The 21091-nt window shown below is 39.5% G+C and overlaps 1 protein-coding gene across 1 annotated transcript in view; it reads left to right on the top strand.

Annotated features, from left to right (window-relative positions):
• The window catches only part of LOC141389103 (plasma membrane calcium-transporting ATPase 3-like), a 40114-nt gene extending 20927 nt beyond the window's left edge, over positions 1-19187 (top strand). Inside the window, exons 6-14 of the mRNA XM_073960153.1 lie at positions 877-1232; positions 1307-1549; positions 1620-1861; positions 1932-2376; positions 6044-6131; positions 6195-6508; positions 6559-6757; positions 6835-7046; positions 18477-19187. Coding sequence (XP_073816254.1) covers positions 877-1232; positions 1307-1549; positions 1620-1861; positions 1932-2376; positions 6044-6131; positions 6195-6508; positions 6559-6757; positions 6835-7046; positions 18477-18632 — 2255 coding nt within the window. The 3' untranslated portion in view covers positions 18633-19187. The remainder of the gene's footprint in view (positions 1-876; positions 1233-1306; positions 1550-1619; positions 1862-1931; positions 2377-6043; positions 6132-6194; positions 6509-6558; positions 6758-6834; positions 7047-18476) is intronic.
• The last annotated feature ends 1904 nt before the right edge of the window (positions 19188-21091 follow it).

The following is a 21091-nucleotide window of genomic DNA, read 5'->3' as shown; positions in this document are numbered from 1 at the left end:
GGAAAGGGTCTTAAGAAGCACCCTTTCCTTAGGAAAGGGTCTTAAGAAGCACCCTTTCCTTAGGAAAGGGTCTTAAGAAACACCCTTTCCTTGGGAAAGGGTCTTAAGAAGCAGACTTTCCTTGGGAAAGGGTCTTAAGAAGCACCCTTTCCTTGGGAAAGGGTCTTAAGAAGCACCCTTTCCTTGGGAAAGGGTCTTAAGAAGCACCCTTTCCTTGGGAAAGGGTCTTAAGAAGCATCATTTCCTTGAGAAAGGGTCTTAGGAAGCATCATTTCCTTGAGAAAGGGTCTAAAGAAACACCCTTTCCTTGGGAAAGTGTCTTAAGAAGCACCCTTTCCCTGGGAAAGTGTCTCAAGAAGCACCCTCTCCTTGGGAAAATGTCTTAAGAAGCACCCTTTCCTTGGGAAAAGGTCTTAAGAAGCACCCTTTCCTTGGGAAAAGGTCTTAAGAAGCACCCTTTCCTTGGGAAAAGGTCTTAAGAAGCACCCTTTCCTTGGGAAAAGGTCTTAAGAAGCACCCTTTCTTTGGGAAAAGGTCTTAAGAAACACCCTTTCCTTGGGAAAGGGTCTTAAGAAGCACCCTTTCCTTGGGAAAGGGTCTTAAGAAGCACCCTTTCCTTGGGAAAGGGTCTTAAGAAGCACCCTTTCCTTGGGAAAGGGTCTTAAGAAGCACCCTTTCCTTGGGAGAGGTTCATCAGAAACACCCTTTCTTTGGGAAAGGGTCTGAGGGTCTCCTGTGGCTAGATGGCCATAACGGCCCAGACAACTGTCTGCGATAGAATTTTATACGCTTTTGTTCAGGCGCCTTGGTTGCTTATAAAATGTTTCCTTTAAAACTTTCATTTCATATTACATCTCTTGTTTGCTTTTTTTACAGAACATAAAGGAGGTTCCGATGGCATTAAATCCGATTCGGATGGTAATCATGTTCAAGCCTCTTCGTCTGGCGCTCCTGCTGAATCAGGCAAAAAGGACAAATCTGTATTACAAGCAAAGCTTACAAAATTAGCCATACAAATTGGTTATGCCGGGTCAACGATTGCCGTTATAACTGTTATAATTTTGATTATACAGTTCTGTATTAAGACCTTTGTCATCGACGAGAAACCCTGGAAGAATACCTATGCCAATAATTTTGTTAAACATTTGATTATTGGTGTGACAGTATTAGTAGTTGCTGTGCCCGAAGGTTTGCCATTGGCTGTAACTTTGTCATTGGCCTATTCGGTTAAGGTAAGCCAATGAATTCACTGCATATTTGGAAATTTCTAATCCCTTTCTTCTCTTTTGTTTGTTTGTTCTACCAGAAAATGATGAAAGATAATAATTTGGTGCGTCATTTGGATGCATGCGAAACCATGGGTAATGCCACTGCCATTTGTTCTGACAAAACCGGAACTTTAACCACAAATCGTATGACTGTGGTCCAATCATATATCTGTGAAAAGTTATGCAAAGTATTACCAAGGCTCAATGACATTCCCAAACATGTTGCCACTTTAATAACGCAGGGCATTGCTGTTAATTCAGCATATACTTCCAATATCTTGGTAAGAATTTCGTGGGGTGTTATTTCTTCAATAATATGTTAAAAATTTTGTTATTTTAATAATTTTGCAGCCTGGTCAGAATCCTGATGACTTGCCCACACAGGTGGGCAACAAAACTGAATGTGCCCTGTTGGGTTTTGTCCAGGGATTAGGTGTGAAATATCAAAAGATACGCGATGAAATAACTGAGGATAAATTTACACGGGTCTATACATTCAATTCGGTACGCAAGAGTATGGGTACAGTTATACCACGGCCAGATGGTGGTTATCGTCTCTATAGTAAAGGTGCTTCAGAAATTATGTTGAAAAAGTAAATAATCTTCTCACTAAAATGCTGGTTTGCTGAATTATACACTAAACGAATTGGTTTTTTCTTTCAGATGTGCCTTCATATATGGTCATGATGGCGTTTTGGAAAAATTCACCCGTGATATGCAGGAACGTTTAATCCGAGAAGTTATTGAGCCGATGGCCTGCGATGGCTTACGTACCATATCTGTGGCATATCGTGATTTTGTACCCGGCCAGGCGGCTGCCAATGAAGTACATATTGATGGTGAACCCGATTGGGATGATGAAGAAGGTATTATGTCAAATCTCACTTGTCTGTGTGTGGTTGGCATTGAAGATCCTGTACGACCTGAGGTGCCCGATGCCATACGCAAGTGTCAACGTGCCGGTATTACGGTACGCATGGTAACCGGTGATAATGTTAATACGGCTCGTTCCATTGCCACCAAATGTGGTATTTTGAAACCAAATGACGATTTTCTTATATTGGAGGGACGTGAATTTAATCGACGTATCCGTGATAGCAATGGTGATGTAAGTATGCGCAAACAATAGGTGTGTACGATAACTTTCCCAGCAATAATTACTCAGTCAGCTCCTGCAACCTCTCTCAGTGAATTTTACTCTCTCAAGCAAGAAAAATTGCAGAAAGTTATCGAACAGCATATTGCAAAAACTTGCAAGAAAGTCAGCTATTTCCGAAAAAGAATGAAATTTGTTTTTGTTTCTTTTGCTATTTTAAACCAAACGGAACAAAAACATAAATTTTAAAATTGCAGTTTACTTATTGCTTATGCTTTAATCTTATCCACAACTCTTTAGAATCTAAAAAAATGTGCAATTGTGAAATTTTCTTGGTCAAAAATGTTAACATTTCGAGTTGTTTACATTGATCAGCTGATCAGACTTGCAAATTTTTGCGGGACAAATTTTCCCATTTTATTATCAATGTGGCCGTTCATTTTTGTCAGTCAACAGGCAACCATAAAATATTTTGTGGTTGCTGGACAGTTTGACATTTATCGATATTTCCGAAAAATCGACAGTCAAAGCTGATCGTGTGTACCCCGCTTTAGGCAGACTTCCGTATCGTCATTTGCTTTGTGTTCTTTAAACTTCGTCAAAATATTTCAGTTGCATCAGAAATAAAAATGATACATGTGGAGCGACCACCCCATTACATAGGATCGCGTACACATCATGATCAGAAGCATGACGTTTAAAAGTGGCGACCTGTCAAGGGTGTTTTATATTTTCAGAAGACCTGTGAAAGGTTTTCTAGAGACAGAAAACCCGTTTAAAGTCTCTCTATAGACATATGATCTGTTTGAGGTATTCAATGAACAGAAAATCTTCCATTGGCAGAAGTCCTGTCAATTTCTTCTAAAGCAGAAGGCCTTTTTAATGCCTTCCAGTGGCAGAAACGCTTTTATAGTTCTTCTAAAGGTGTTCTATAGCTGTGTTCCTTTACTTACCTGAGGTTACCATTTTTAACCTGCAAAGCGTTCATTAACCCCAAAAAGTGGTAAAACTGTCAGCAATTTTTAAGAGAGTGAGAGAGGATAGAGAGCACTTATGCCTTTATCTTCTACCACAGACTACCAGACAAATTTCTCCAGGTAAAAAATGGCAGAACTGATTTTTCGACTTTTGTTTGACGATTATTTCACAATAAAGAAAAACATGGACGAAAGACAGAAGAAAAAGTCGAACGCTGACAAAACTAAATTAAAAACTGTTAAATAAAGGACGAAAATTGATTTTTTATACCCTCAGGAGGGTATATACACTTTGATACGATGAAAATGTGCCTCACCGAAATAATGGTTTTAGACCCCAAGTATGTTTGGACGAAATGTGTTTCAGACAATTTGGAGTCGATCTAGCCGTGTCCGTCCGTCTGTCTGTCTGTCCTGCCGGCTGGAGCGCACGATAGCTCTCGAACGGATGAACCGATTCGGTTCAAATTTTGGCTTTCGTAATATTTTGCCCAAACTTAGTTTAAGTTCGAAGATGAGCTACATCGGTCCACTCCTTCCGATACCTCCCCCACAAAAGTTCGAAAATGTTCGGAAAGTTTGTGCGCACGATAACTCTTGATTTGGTCCATACTTTGTATAGCGTAAACTTTCTACCAGAGGAATATGAGGTTCCAATATGGTCTCAATAGGTCTACTCCTTCGGGTACCTCCCACACAAAATTTCGGAAAAGTTCAGTTTAGGGCCATCTCTCGAATAGCTTTGATTTTTGTTTTAGCAACTTGTATTCACTGCCCTTCTTACGACGGTACATGTTTCATCAGGGGCAAGTCCATACTTCCTGAGAAAATAGCATGAAAGTTGCAAAAAAAAACCCCTATGACACCATGTGAGGTGGTTGGAGCGCAAAATAACTCTCGAACGGATCTTCCGATTCGGTCCAAAATATGGCCTTAGTAATATTTTGTCCCAACATAGTTTAAGTTTGAAGATAAGCCATATCGGTCCACTCCTTCTTCCTGTAAAGCAACACAATGAGATGCTTTCGTTGCAGTACCTGCTTGGATGTTATCGTGTGAGCCATCCCAATCACCATCTTGTGGGTAGGCCCGGCCCATTCAGGGAGATCAGGAAGGATATCCATGCTCTAGAGGGAGAGGTCCAACGATACGGGAGAGAACCCCTAGATCAACAAGCATATCAAGCAGGATTGAATAGCATTCACACGGACGCAGTTGCCAAGGCCTTAAGCAATTACAGTGTGAATAAAGTACTCGGAGTACATCCTCCATCTATCGCAGCTGAGGAGCGTCAGCTGCCACGACAAACTAGAGTAGTTTTGGTTCAACTACGCTCGGGATATTGCAGTCGCCTAAATTCTTATTGGGCGGAAATCGATCGCGCCGTGCATGACATCTGCCCAGTATGCGGCATGGGCCCGCACGACACACAACACCTTTTTAACTGCCCCGCCAAACCTACCCATCTAACTCCAGTGGATCTGTGGCTACATCCCATCGAAGCAGCAACTTTTCTGGAACTGGAGATTGATCCAGAGCCAGATTGAACAGAGGAACGAACAAATAAACATAACAAAAACACTGTTACAACAACAACAACAACCCCTTCAGGTACCTCCCCCACAAAAGTTCAAAAATTTTCGGAAAAATAGTTTGTACGGTAACTCTTAAAGTGAGTGGCCGAATTGGTCTACGCTTTACACATCCTAATATATCTACCAGATATAGATCAGGTTCAAATATGGACTATATTTGTCGACGCCATCCGGTACCTCCCACACAAAATTTCGGATAAGTTCACTTTAAGACCTGATATCGAATCAATTTAATTTTTGTTGAAGCAACTTGCATTCGCTGCCTCATTTACGATGGTAAAAGTTTTTTAGGGGCAAGTCCATACTTCTTGAGCAAACAGCCCGAAGAGTGTAAAAACCCCCTATGGCACCATATGTTGTGGCTGGAGATCCACTTCCACAACGGTCAATGTCGATCCATTCCTTTTAGTATCTCCTCCGCAAAACTTTGATCTTTAATCCTAATCAACATTTTTGTCTGTTCAAACGCCCAACATTTTTAAAACCCGCTAAATACATACGTACGTATTTTGGGAAAAATTGTTTCAATATACACAGGCTGAGGGTATATCTCTGTCGGCAAAGACGACTGATACTTTTTTACTTTCTTTTTGACATTGCTACCAGATCTACCATTTTTCCGTTCCTTTACTTTTCTGGTAAAAATGTTTATGAGAGAGCAATTTTGACACTTTTCTCTTTTACCATTAAAAAAGTAAAGGAACAAAGCTTATATGTAGAAGACCTTCTATAGAAAGAATATCAAAAGATATTCTCCCAACAACCTTCTATAGCCAGAAAACGTTTTAAAGCTCGTTTATAGACTGCATATCTTTTAAGAGGCCTTCCTAAGTAAAAAACTAAAGGCCTTCTATAGACAGAAATCATAAAAGTATTCTATTCACAGCCACAAAGAATCGGGAAAGGAGGTGAATGACAGTTAAAACGATGCAGCGTATCGTAGGGACGGACGAACATACAATCAAGTCATATGATTTTATAACAACAACTGCGTCTTATCTCTCGTTAATAGATCGGGGCTCAATTCATAACTTTTTAAATTTTTCCATTTCACTCGTAATAACCCAATTAAAAAATGAAATTCTTTTCCATATCGCCCCTCGTTAGGTTCAGCAACATTTGCTAGATAAAGTTTGGCCAAGATTGCGTGTTCTAGCTCGATCTTCACCTACTGATAAATATACTCTTGTTAAAGGTAAGTACGATTTTAATGTCCACTTTAAAAAAAAATAAATGCTAACATTCCACAATTCGACAGGCATAATTGATAGTACCATAAGTGAAAGTCGTGAAGTTGTTGCCGTTACTGGTGATGGTACCAACGATGGTCCGGCCTTGAAAAAGGCTGATGTTGGCTTTGCCATGGGAATTGCTGGCACCGATGTAGCCAAAGAAGCTTCCGATATCATATTGACCGATGATAATTTCAGCAGTATTGTTAAGGCTGTTATGTGGGGTCGTAATGTTTACGATTCCATAGCTAAATTTCTACAATTTCAGTTAACAGTCAATGTTGTGGCCGTTGTTGTGGCGTTCATTGGTGCTTGTGCTGTTCAGGATTCACCATTAAAGGTGAGTATTTTACAAGATTTTCTTGAAGATAACTAATTTTTGTTTTAAAGGCCGTTCAAATGTTATGGGTCAACCTAATTATGGATACCTTGGCCTCCTTGGCTTTGGCCACTGAATTACCAACACCCGATTTATTGTTACGAAAACCATATGGCCGTACCAAACCTTTGATTTCACCCACAATGATGAAAAATATTTTAGGCCAAGCGTTGTATCAATTATTTATTATATTTGGTTTGTTATTTGCCGGTAAGTTGATCATCATCATCCAGTGGTCAATGTCATGTGTCATCATTCTAACATTGTTCGTATCTCGTTTTTTTTAGGCGATTGGATATTGGACATTGAATCGGGTCGTGGTCAAGAATTAAATGCGGGACCAACACAGCATTTTACAATTATATTCAATGCATTTGTTATGATGATTATGTTCAATGAAATCAATGCACGTAAAATCCACGGCCAACGGAATGTTTTAGAGGGCATTTTTACCAATCCAATATTTTATACCATATGGATTGGTACAATGATTTCACAAGTAAGTAGACAAAATCGTTTGTTTTCTTTTTTCGTTTTCTACGATTTTTAGATAGGCAGAACTGAAAAAATGGATAAATTACAAACACAAACATATAAAATTAATGTTCGTAGGTTTAACAGAAAGATGTATTATAGATGCCTATAGTTTTATAATCATTAATAATCATTAGTATTTTAATAGAAGTTAACAGATCTGTCTGGCGGCACTGCACAATGGTGTCTCAGTGGACAAAAATCGAAAAATGTGTTGTGGATTTTTTTTTATAAATTTATGGTTTTATTTTATTGAGAACACTTCAAGTAGGAAATCGTGAAAGAATTTTGTCGATATATGGTGTTACTATAAAGTTATAGCTCCTCAAACATAGAAAATTGTTCGTAGGTAGGTTATATTGAACCACATGTTTTAGGAAATGCATTTAAACAAGTTATTAGAAATATTGAAACTTTTCAATTGGGAATTAAAGAGTGGCCAATATACTTCCTTCTTGTGAACAAAAAAGTTTACATAAAATGTTTATGCATAAAGTACCGTTATGTTGATTGAAGCAATATCATGTTATGCATTACTCACGAATTTCGCTTCTTTCAAGGAGCGTATCTAAAAGTTGCAGCTTCGGCCATCTGGTGCATGAAACAGACATCCCTTTCGAATAAAAATAATGCAAAAATTACATCGGACAAAATACGATTCTTTGAGACACAATCACATTTTCATAAACAGAGTGTACGAAAAACGCAAGTTTCCTGATTTTGCCTCAGTTTACAGATTCACTTTATTTGACTGGCCCCTGTTATTTTTGTTAATACGTTGTCGAAAACACTTTAAAAAGCTCGAATCTGAAATAATTTTGACGATTACACTGGTCAACAGGACTTTTGTTTCAACCGAAGTTGCAGTTGTTTCTAGATGTAATCGGCGAGTTATTTTCAAATCCGGTCCCGGTTTTTCTCCATCAGCTCTTGTTTTTGAGATATAGCTCAAAATCGGTTTTTACGAGTTTAACCCAGACTTTCGTTATTTTCGGATACAAACAAATATTTTTTGTGGGTTTTTCGACATTAATATATTAAGGAGATGTTGTACGCTCGATACAAATCGTTTTTGGAATAGTTATGGTGAGTATATATCAAAAAAATATAGAAAATATACGACGGACCTTGTAAAAATTGCATATTTTGAGTACTTTAAGCTGTAATTACGTCATCGGGGGAAGTCATAGGATCTTCATATGGTACTCCGGATATGCTTAGGGTGTCTACTATATAATCCAGTATTCATATGTATAATATAAAGTTCATAGCCCCCATGATTCGGCCATAACCTAAAAATCGCCATGAAGACTGCTAAAGGGAAATAATTTACCAGTGATATCATTACCACATAAGCCATTTACTTTTCAATGGCAGTCTTAATGATAATTCTTATGTTATGGCCGAATCATGGGCGCTATGAAATTTATATTATATATTTGAATACTGGACTATATAGTAGACACCCTAAGCATATCCGCATTGCCATATGAAGAACCTATGACTTCCCCCGATGACGTAATTACAGCTTAAAATACTTAAAATAAGCAATTTTATCAATGTCGAAAAAACCACAAACAAATATTTGTTTGTATCCGAAAATAACGAAAGTCTGTGTTAAACTCGTAAAAACCGATTTTGAGCTATATCTCAAAAACAAGAGCTGATGGAGAAAAACCGGGACCGGCTTTGAAAATAGCTCGCCGATTTCATCTAGAAACAACTGCAACGTCGTCTGAAACATTCAACTTTTTCAATTTTGTTGAGCAGTGTTATTAATGCCACTATGTTCATAGGAGTGGGATATTGTTGTTATATATACGATAAATTCAACTTACAAACGTTCTAATTTTAGACATAGAGTATATTAAAATTTTTAAATTGGGTATTAAAGATTGGCCTTTGACCTGAAAAAAGTTTACATTGTGATGATAATTGCTCTATCTATCTTTATTTAGTTGGCATTGTTAGTATAAACTTGACTATAGTTTCAATTAAATTTATTTCAAATTCAAACTATGTGGCAACTCCAGAAAGTTTCTTAAAGAAGGAATTTTAAAAACCAATGTACCTTTATGTACTACATACATCCAAATCTGAACAATTTTTTGTTTAAATCGGTAAACTTGAGCAGGAACATTGGAAAATATCGCATATTAAATTTGAAGGCTATTAAATTAAAATTAACTGAGTTATAGCAAAATCGGAGAATAATATGTCCCTATATATTAATATGTCCCTATATATATCAAAATCTGAACCGATTTTTTCAAAATCGATAAAACTGATCAACGAAATTTGAAAGATATTCAATGATAATTGGCCGATATAGTATTGCAAAATCGGGGAAAGATATATATGGGGGTTATATCCAAATTTGAACCGATTTTTGTCAAAATCAGTAAAACTGAAAATATCAGTTATTTAATATGGATCGGGGTAGCTCCCTTAAATAAATCAACTAAGATTGGTAAAAGACATAAAAGGAGTATAGTTACGGTGCAGTGAGTTAATAACCCAGTACCGGCGGTAAGCGTTGGTGAGATCACAAGCCACGTGCCGTCGAGATCAAGCGATTGTGATCCGGCTGTCTTAGGTGTGGATGCCTTGGCACCTACAACCGTAACCGCTACAAGTGCAGGGAAATTCAATCCGAAATATAGTTGACGAACCGGCAATTCCAAAGGACAACGCTTTAGCCATAAGTGGTGTAAATCAGTCCACGGCTGACAGGACCGTAGTTTTGGGCGGGGACGACCTACACGGAAATCTCTGTTGAAAAAGAAGAATGAACTACCTAATACTACCACTGTACTTATTGTATTTGAAAAATATCTAGTTAACATAGTTTTTTGTAGTTGTCATGTTATACAGAAAATTATTAAAATAAATTTTCATTCGTTGTGAAACCTTTAATAAAATAACAGGTTATGGGCCCTTCCGCGTTTTAAACTCGAAAGTTAAGATAATTTGTGATCATACGAAAAGAATAGCGAGAAAGGAATATGGCAACGAATATGCAATTGGAGAAACTTCGCGGAAGCGAAAACTTCGAAGACTGGAAGTTTGCAGTGGAAGCATATTTCCAAATGAAAGGTCTGTGGAAATCCATTGAAGGGACGGAAGATAAAGAAGACAAGAAAATTCAAGCCAAGGCAGAATTAGTCTTATTGGTGGACAAGTCTGTTTATCCTCATATACGAGAATGTGCAAGTGCAAAAGATATATGGACTGCATTAGCAAAAATTTATGAGGACAATGGCCTAGTCAGGAGAGTTGGATTAATTCAAAAATTCTGCTCAACAAAATTGAAAGATTGTTCAAATGTTGAAGAATATGTCAATGAGATAATCAACTCGGCGCACAAACTAAGAGCTGTTGGACTTAACATAGATGAAGAGTGGATCGGATCAATGTTGTTAGCTGGATTACCGGATGAGTATAAACCTATGATTATGGGGATTCAAAGCTCGGGTATAAAAATAACAGGTGACGCTATAAAGTTGAAAATATTGCAAGATGTGAAGAATGAAGCAACTGAAATGGCTCTAGCTGGCAACAAAAAGAGAATTGGCAAATATGTTAAAGGACCAAAGTGTTATAATTGCAATCAATATGGTCATATAGCCGCCAAATGCCCGAACAAATCATCCAAGAAATTATTCTCAAAGAAAGATTGTGGGAATTCTGCGATGGGAGCGTTTACGGTACGTAAACTGAATAACAATGATTGGTACTTCGATTCCGGCGCCACAGCCCATATGTGTTCAAGTAAGGAATTTTTCAGTGATCGATATGAAGAAAAAAATTCTGAGGTAATCATAGCAAATAATTCTACAATGCGTGTCGATGGAATTGGAAATGTCAACATGGTTTCATTGGTGGGAAACTCCAAAGAAGAAAACGTTACTTTTAAAGATGTTCTTCATATTCCGGATTTGTATATCAATCTACTGTCTGTCTCAAAAATTGTTGAAAACGGATTCAAAGTTGTATTTGATGCAAAAGGCTGCAGAGTTATCAACAATTGTGGCGATATTATTGTTACAGGAGATTTGGTTGAAGGAATGTTTCGTATAAATTTTTCAAGTAACAAAGCTATGGTTTCTCAAGGTAAGATTGAAGAAGGCAATTTGTGGCACAAGCGAATCGGTCATGTAAACAATGAAACACTGAAGAAAATGGCATCAGGAGCTGTCATTGGAATAAATTGTGAGATAAGTAAAGAAAATTGTATTCCTTGCTTGAAAGGGAAAATATCAAGAACCCCATTTAAGGATGCAGGAACTATAGCCAACGGTATATTGGATTTAATTCATACTGATCTCTGTGGCCCAATGGATACAGATTCCTTAAGTGGTTCTCGATATATATTAACTTTTATAGATGATTACTCGAGAAAAGTTTTTATATATTTTCTGAAACGGAAGTCTGAAGTTGCTGAAAAGTTTGTCGAATTCAAAAAATTTGTCGAAAATCAAACAGGACGAAAGATTAAAGCTTTGAGGAGCGACAACGGAACCGAATACTGTAATGAAAGAATGAGACGCATTTTTGTTGAAAACGGTATTTATCACCAAACTACAGTACCATATTCGCCTCAGCAAAATGGCGTATCTGAAAGAATGAACAGGACCATTATAGAAAAAACTAGATGTCTTTTGATTCAGTCGTGCTTGCCCAAAAAGTTTTGGGCTGAAGCAGCAAACACTGCAGTTCATTTAATTAACTTAACACCGACGAAAATGTTAAATGAAATTTCTCCGGAAGAAGCATGGTCAGGTAAGAAGCCCTGTTTAACGTATCTCAGAGTGTTTGGATGTAGAGCTGTAATTCACATCCCTAAGCCAAAGCGTAAGAAATTGGATGCAAAGGGAAAAGAAGTTATATTTGTTGGTTACAGCAATTCCAAAAAGACATATCGTTTCTTTGATCCCGGTAGAAACAGCGTTGAATTAAGTAGAGATGCTAAGTTTTTGGAAAATACATTTTGTGAAGATATGCCAAAAGATGATGCAAAATTCTATTATTTCCGCCGATGCGATTCAGTGGGGGAAATAGCGTCTAATGTCCCTAATGATGATAATGTTTCTAATGCCTCTAATGATGATGATGTAAATGATGATACATTGCAAGGTACAAATGATCAAGCAATAGAAGAGAGACAACGTGATCAAGAAAATTCAGAATCGGAATATTATTCAGACGAAACGGATTGTTCCTCTTTTCTTGGTTTTGACAATGTATCGGAAAACATGGATCCAAGATTATCAGATACGGGAATCGCACCGACGAATAATATAAGGAGATCAACAAGAATTTCAAGACCAACAACAAGATATGGATATGTGTGTCATGCATCAAGTGAAGATGAAGAACCAAAGACAGTACAACAAGCATTGGGAGGAAACAAAAAGCAAGAGTGGAAAAAGGCAATGGATGACGAACTAGCAGCCTTATCACAAAATAAAACTTGGAAAATTACTGAATTGCCAAAAGGGAAAACACCAATAGATAGTAAATGGTGCTTTAAGGTAAAACGCAACTCGAAAGGAGAGATTGAGAGATACAAAGCTAGACTTGTTGTAAAGGGATACTCTCAAAAATATGGGATAGACTACGAAGAAACGTTCTCTCCGGTGGTGAGGTATTCCTCAATACGTCTACTTTTAAGCTTGGCAGTTCAGCATAATCTTGACATAGATCAAATGGATGTAGTAACAGCTTTCCTGCAGAGTGAATTGGAAGAGGAAATATATATGAAAATTCCAGAAGGTCTTGAGGAAAGCAAAGGAAAAGTTTGTAAACTAAAGAAGTCATTATATGGCCTTAAACAAGCTAGCCGGGTTTGGAATAAGAAATTAGATGGAACATTAAAGAAAATTGGGCTAATACAATCTAAAACCGAACCTTGTGTATATTTCAAATTGAACGATACGGAAATAACATATGTCGCAATATATGTGGATGATATTTTGATCCTTACGAATAATCCTGAATCAAAACAACATATTAAGAATTGCTTGTCAAGAAATTTCAAAATGAAAGATATTGGTGAGGCAAGTTACATTCTGGGCATGAGAATCACAAGAGATCGTGAAAATGGAAAATTGTGGTTGGACCAAGAATTGTACATCAAAGGTGTATTGAAAAGATTTAATATGCAAAATTGTAATTCTGTTTCTACACCATTAGATGTCAATCAAAAATTAACGAAAGATATGAACTCTTCGAAAATGGACCATGACGTACCTTATCAAGAAGCTGTCGGAAGTTTGTCCTATGCCGCTCAGGTCAGTCGCCCCGATATATCATATGCAGTGGGGGTACTGTCAAGGTACAACAATGATCATGGAAAACCACACTGGGAAGCTGTCAAACGGGTAATGAGATACCTCAAGGGCACAGTGGATTATAAACTTCAATTTTCGAAAGATGACACCAAATTTATAGAATGTTTTTCCGATGCTGACTGGGCAGGTGACCTTGATGATAGAAAATCTACCTCTGGATACATTTTCAAATTTCAAAACGGTTGCATCTCATGGAACTCGAAGAAACAATCAACAACGGCATTGTCTACTACCGAAGCCGAATACATGGCAATGGCTGCATCTGCGCAAGAAGCATTATGGTTGGGATCGCTATTTAAAGAGCTTGGAAATTCTTCTTTCATCAGTATCAAATGCGACAATCAAAGTGCAATAAGTTTGAGCCATAATAGCACATACCACGCACGATCCAAACACATTGATATAAGACACCATTTCATTAGGGAATTGGTTGAAGATAAGAAATTGTGTATTGAATATCTAAACACAAACGAGATGATCGCCGATATTTTTACGAAGCCTTTATCAAGATTGAAACACCAGTATTGCTGTGAACTGATGGGATTAGGAGTTCAATCTAGTGGGGGTGTTGAAAAAGAAGAATGAACTACCTAATACTACCACTGTACTTATTGTATTTGAAAAATATCTAGTTAACATAGTTTTTTGTAGTTGTCATGTTATACAGAAAATTATTAAAATAAATTTTCATTCGTTGTGAAACCTTTAATAAAATAACAATCTCAAAGTTATTGGAGACAGTCTTGATAGACAGAGTAGGGAACTCCTTGACCAACTGGAGAGGCTTGTTCCGACCATGCCACCAGAGGACATGCTAAATAATCAATCTCACCCTCACTGACGACGAACTGGACATTACGGTGATCCCAGCTGAGTCAACTAGGAGGTCTGATGATGACATGTCCACTGACGGTGATGTGGTCGAAGAGGTTGTGGACCTAGGTTCGCAATCCCCAACAAATCTGATCCAGTCTGGTCCTGTATTGGCACCCGCCGATACTAATCTTCGGAGGCAGATTGCTACTACTGAGTCAATGGATGTTGATGGAGAATCTAAAGAGGATCCATCAACAGCCACTGACTCGTAAGTCGATGTCCAACGATGAGGAATCAACGGAAACTCCAACAACAGCCACTGACCCTAAGTCTCCGGCCTGCGTTGGGGAATCCAATGAGACTTCATCGACGGACACCAACTTAATTGCAATATCCGCCAAAGAGGCTGCAGATACGAGGCACTATAAACGTGCGATTTCGTATCTGCGCAAGTTCGTGGGAAGGGACGCGAACTCGCATTCAAAGAGGGAGATTACTTTCATCAAGAGTAAGCTCAAGTACGTTAGGAAGTTCGAAAGAACTTATCCTAACGCACACAGATGTGAACTCTTGGTGGATAAAATCTTCCTCCCAGACCCTGTCGCTGCTTCAGCCAACGACTCGAAAGAGACTGCGGTGACAAGCAAAAAAGTGGAGGTGAAGCCTGTTGCTTCTGGCAGTAAGGTGGAATCTAAAGCTGTTAAGGGGCATAATCCGACACCAAAAGACTCTCGTAAGGGTAGTCAACTGGGGAAGGTGGCTGTCCCAAATACGGATCCTACCTCAACTGACGAGGGTAAAGCGGAAGAACAAAATGTTTCTGAGCCCCGCGCAAGCTGTTCGGGAGCCACGACGGGAGGATCGTCTGGGAAACCATCGACTTCTGAGAAGGCGAACAAGTCCTCACAGCCAAAGAGTGTGAAGCGGGTTCCCTCTTCAGAAGGCCCACAGCCTTCGCCAAAGAAGACGATGATGTCCCAGGCGGTCTCCTATGCTGGCGTTCTTGATCGCAAAGCCAAGGGAAGTAGCACCAGTACTGAGAAGGCGTCCACCTCCTCGTGATCAAGGACGTAGGAAGCCCTACGCCACAGTGGCAACCGATGACGATCTCCTGGTTGCAATCATCGGCAGAGCTGATCCCTTCGGGAAAATCAGCGAAATCAGTCACTGGTTGCTCTTCGAGACTTGTCTTCGTAAGCCATTGTGTCTACTGAGGTAGATCAGGGTGACCGTCAGTTTGGCGGTGCCTTCCTTCAGAAGGGAGTTAAGGTCATCAAATGTCTCAACAGGAGCTCGCAAGAGTACCTTAAGAAGACCGTTAATGGCTTCAACGACAACCATCGGCCAGATGCAATAGATACGGTGAGTGTGTGCATCATAGGGACTTTTCTGGACTCGTCCAAAACTACTCTGGTTTGTCGTGGCAGCATAGTGGTTCTCTCTTGGTACGTTGACCTCTCTTTCGAGATCTTGAAGATCCCTCGTTACATGCCTGTGTGGGGCCCTATACACCATATGGTGATTAGGATGTATCTCACTATAACACCCGAGCAAGTACTGTAACGAAAGCATGTTGTACGGGAAAAATCTTTGTCTCCTCATTTAGATGGTCCACTGAAGACATGAGGAGGCACCCTCGTCGACCATACTGGTGCCACATAACTTATGATAGATAGGTCGGTCTATCGTTATATGTGGTTTCATTATCTGCACCCCAAGTGCTGCCGGCTCAGGACTTTAGAACATTGTTCCTACAAATTAGCTTGTCGCAGATAGCGGAGGAAATGAACATTCTGTCGAATGTTACCTCTAGAATTTTAGGGTAGAATGTGGTCGGAATTCTGCTACCATCGACACATGACATTCAACTCTGTTCTCACCGCTGCCGTCCATGTGGTGAACAGAGTGGCCGGATATTTTCGTATTCCTCGCGTGGAAAAAAGTGCTAAGAACAGTCAAATAGGAGTTCAGTATTTTACAAATGACATCAAGGAAACTACCTGACGCCAGCATCGTGCAATCATCCGCATACGTTACGATCTCGATGCCGTCTGGAGGGGCGGAATACATGAGAGGTAGAGGTGTAGAGGTTAAACAGTTCCGGAGATATCACCCCACCTTGGGGAACTCCCTGTTTCACTCTACGGGGTTTGGACTTCTTGTTCCTGAATTCCACGTACGACTATCCAACGTTTCAAGCTTGGTCGGAGGGTTGTCTGCTCAATGTCTTCAAACAGCGTGGAGTGCCAGGCTGTATCAAAGGCTTTTGATAAGTCCATCCATAAGTCCACCATCGCTGTTCTAACGCACGGCCGTCTGTGGTTGAGTCCTTAAAAAATATGTGTGCTAATGGCGTGCAGCGCAGTTGTCGTGCTGTGCTGCTTACGGAATCCATGCTGATGATCCTCAACTTGATAGCTATTTCTGATACTAGGGGGCCTCAAGGGTCTTTGCTACGGGCGACAAAAGCGAAATCGGCCTGTACGATTCACTTTTGCTGGCATCCTTGCCGGGCTTTCGTAGTGGGACCACCCTGCCCATTTTCCAGACTTCGGGAACAACGAGGGTGGATAGCGACAAGTTGAGAACTTTAATGAGATACTTCACTCCCGGCTCATCCAGTTGCTTCAGCATTACCATGGAGATTCAATCAGGGCACAACGCTTTAGATGATTTAGCGTTCCTGATGGCGTTGGCAACATCATCCAGCGTCTTCCCAGGGTCTTTGCTACGGTGAGAAAAGCGAAATCGATCTGTACGATTCACCTTTGCTGGCATCTTTGCCTGACTTCACTTCACCTGCTTAGCGACAGGTTGAAAACTTTAGTGAAATACTCGACTCCCGGCTCATCAAGCAGTTTTTTCAGCATTACCATGAAAATTCCATCAGGGTCAAATGCTTTGAATAATTTAGCTTTCCTGATGACATTTGCAACATCATCCATTGTAAATTGTGTTGGTTCATCTTCGGCAGGAAGAGATCTAATGCGACATAGTACTCTTCTTTTCGCCCTGTCACTCTCTGTGTGTTCGACAAACTGTCGATTGAAATAACTTGCACACCTTTTCGGATCAGTCAGCGTATCATCGCCAAAAGCGACTAAGGTCCTACCTTCCTTCTTTCCAGGGTTCAAGAGTGACTTAACCGTTGCCCACAATTCATTTATTCCGGCTACAATGTTCCCACTTTTCAGATGATTTAACCACTTGTTCCGCTTATGCTCAGTGACTGACCTATTGACTTTCAGTGTCGGCTTCCTGACTCTGGTGCCGCTGGGGTTGGCACGACGTAGCTCATAACCCTAATTTGCTAATCCCGTCGCCTCTGCTGGCAAGTTTGGTCTCACTTCGGGTATTCGACCAGCAGGTATTTGGCGAACGGCTGCTGACGCTTCTCGGCTGCGATAGATGGGGGTTGTTCTTCTCATTCATACGATAGTTGTTTATGGCATCCGCGACTGTGTCCGTATAAACGCTATTCAACACCTTCTTTTCAATTCTCAACTGCCCTGCCAAACCTACTCAACTAACTTCAGTATATCTGTAGTTAGATACTATCGAAGCAGCCACATTTTATTTGAACTTTTTGTTGGTAACTCAAACAATGAGTTACAGAATAAGATTAGTACTGATCGACATGACTTGTAACGATAACTCTCCAAACTTTGCGCTTTGAAATATTTTTTTCAAACGTATATCAGGCTTGAAGTGCATTGAAATTGTCGTCGAGATCACAAGGATCACAATTTTCGTGGGAAAGTACATACTCAACCGAAAGCTTTGAAATACCTGTACGGTCAGCAACTGAAATAACTTGTGGGCCCGTAACGTTTGTGTACGAGTGCACGTATGTTCTTTCAAACTTAATCCAAGTACAAAGATCGACTTGATCGGTCCACTTTTTTGGGTTCTTGGCCAGTAAAAGTTCAACATGTTGTTCTTAAAGGCGGTTTAAGGCAACTTCACGGATCGTTTTAAATTGTTTGCAGTAAATAGATAGACTTTGTAGCTATGACGTCATGTCACGTCACTTTCCGATGTAAGGGTCTAAAGCCTTTTTGTATTTTTTTTCCAAAAATAAGATTTTGTTCGGGTAACTGAATTTGGATCTGTTATTGAAATATTTAGGCGCACTACCTCTGTTACCCCAAAAAGAAAAATTAAAAATACAACCCACCCACGCACACGAACTAATCCCTGATTTTCTCTTCATTTTCCATTTTCAGGTCGTTATAATACAATATGGCAAAATGGCATTCTCTACAAAAGCCTTATCGCTCGATCAATGGCTGTGGTGTGTGTTCTTCGGCGTCGGTACTTTAGTGTGGGGACAGGTGATTACCACGGTGCCTACAAAAATCTTACCAAAATGTTTGTCGTGAGCAAAAAAATACAACAAAAATAAATAGGACAAGAAGTTATCACAACAACACTCAATAAAAAAATAACAAAAACAACACTCATTTATAGACCTGAAAACAAATATCACAAACATTTAAAACAAAACAAAAAAAAAACTACAACAAACTAAAGAAATTAGAAATTAGATGAAACACCCTCACCCTCAAATCACTTCTCACTCACCTCACCACCACCTCCATTCACCACAAACAACACTCTGCCATAATTATAAACAAAAAAAAAAAAACAAAGTACTATAAATCTCCAAAAACCTCATCTTATCCATTAACAAACCAAAAAAAAAAAAAAACAAAAGAGAAATGTTCAAAGAAAAGAAGAAAAAAAAAAAACAAATAGCAGAAAGATGAAAAAGAATTTATTTATATTTAGAAAATATTATTTCGAATGTTCCCCCTCTCATGTGTTGACAAATAGTAGTGGCAAACTAAAGTTGAAAAACAAAAACAACAAAACAAAGCAGTATGAATAAAAACTTAGTATTTTATTTCAGAAGAAGTTACAAGAAAAACAACAACTTTGTATTTTTATTTCATCAAAATTGATCAGCGATTGGAATTTGAAAGGTAATTAATTAACAATTCTGCCAACGAAAAAAATTTAAATTATTCCAAACAACTGTAGTGATACATATTTAAACAACATACTAACACCAATGGAAAGGTAGGTGAGAGAACCTTTAGTCACTGAGACACCAAATAACCAAATTGGTATAAAGATGAATGAGATCAGTACCACCAAGTATTCAGGCATGTTCTGAAACTCACTCTTGGTTGTTGTTGTTGTTGTTGTAGCAGCTAGAAACCTACACATAAGCATAGGTTTTTTGCTGGGTTGACAGCCGCTGGCCGAAACACAATGGTTTCGGGTCAATCCGGTACGAAAGAGCCCGCTTGGTCTGTTCCTTTACTTTGGAAAATGGTAAAACCGGCAAAAGTTGTAAACTGCTCCCATATGAACTTTATGGTGTCTGAAGTAAAGGAACGCTTTTTGAGTAAAAAGTGGTAAAACTTGAAGATTCTTGCACGTACCGAAACAGAGCTTCTGTATACTATACACATTACACTCACAGTTCACCGCTCGTCACAAATGTGTTTCTGTCTCGGAACTTTCTTTCTGTCGAGACAGGACCAAACTGTGCAAGTTACTTCAATCGACAGTTTGTCGAGTGACAGGGCGAAAGGAAAAGTACTATGTTTCTTTAGATCTCTTCCTGCTGAGAATGAACCACCATAATTTACAATGGATTATGTTGCAAAGCAATAGGCCCTGATGGAACCTCTATGGTAATAATGAAACAACTGGGTGAGGGTATCGAGTATGGCTGACTTCCGTATCGTCATGAGTATGCAACTGAAATATTTTGACGAAGTTTAAACAATACAAAGCAACAGACGATACGGAAGTCAGCCTACCTTACAAAAATTCTCAATCTGTCGCTAGCCACCCACATCGTTCTCGAAGTCTGGAAAACGGGCAGGGTGATCCCACTACTGAAGCCAGGCAAGGACACCGGCAAAGGTGAATCACAATATATTTGTCAAGGGTTCAACCAGAGACCGCCGTGTGATAGAACAGTGATGGTGGCGCTTGACTTATCAAAAGCCTTTGATATAGTCAGGCACTCCACGCTGTTTGAGGAAATTGAGCAGACAACCCTCCTACCAAACTTGAAACGTTGGATAGTCAATTATATGTGTGGACGCCAGTCGAACGTGGAACTCAGGAACAAGAGCTCCAAACCATGTAGAGTGAAACAGGGAGTTCCCAAAGGTGGGGTGATACCTCCGGAACTGTTTAACCTCTATCTCTCCTGTATTCCGCCCACTCCAGACGGCATCGATATCGTAACGTATGCGGATGATTGCACGACCCTGGAGTCAGGTACCTTCGCTGATGTCAATTGTGAAAGGCTGAACTCATATTTGTCTGATCTTACCACATTTTTCCACGCGAGAAATATGCAAATATCCACTACTAAATCTACGGCCACTCTGTTCACCACAAAGACGCCAGAGATGAGTACTGAGTTGAATGTCACGATCGATGGTAGGGTCACATTCGACAGCTGTTCAGGTCGTCTGTGCATGCCAAAGCTATCTGCGCCAAGTTGAGATGTAGGAACAAGGTCATCATGTCCCTAGCCGGCAGCATTTGGGACGCACATAATGAAAACCTATTGATCACAAATAATGCGATAGGTCGGTCTGTGTCCGCCAGTGTGGTCCGCGAATTTAACTGCCCAGCATGTGGCACATGCCCGCACGAAACACTGCACCAGTCCTGCCATTTTGTCCGGGAAGGACAAGGTGAAGACATATGCAGTAACACTATTAAATAATAAGGACACCCATAATCTCCTTGATGAATTGTGATGGTGTTCCTGCATACTTCTCCAATTCACTTTTAATTAAAACAAGAA

This window comes from Musca autumnalis, unplaced genomic scaffold (genome assembly GCF_047663935.1).
Source record: "Musca autumnalis isolate F117 unplaced genomic scaffold, ASM4766393v1 scaffold_1, whole genome shotgun sequence".
In the NCBI taxonomy this organism is placed as follows: domain Eukaryota; kingdom Metazoa; phylum Arthropoda; class Insecta; order Diptera; family Muscidae; genus Musca; species Musca autumnalis.
This window is presented reverse-complemented; position numbering and strand designations above follow the sequence as displayed.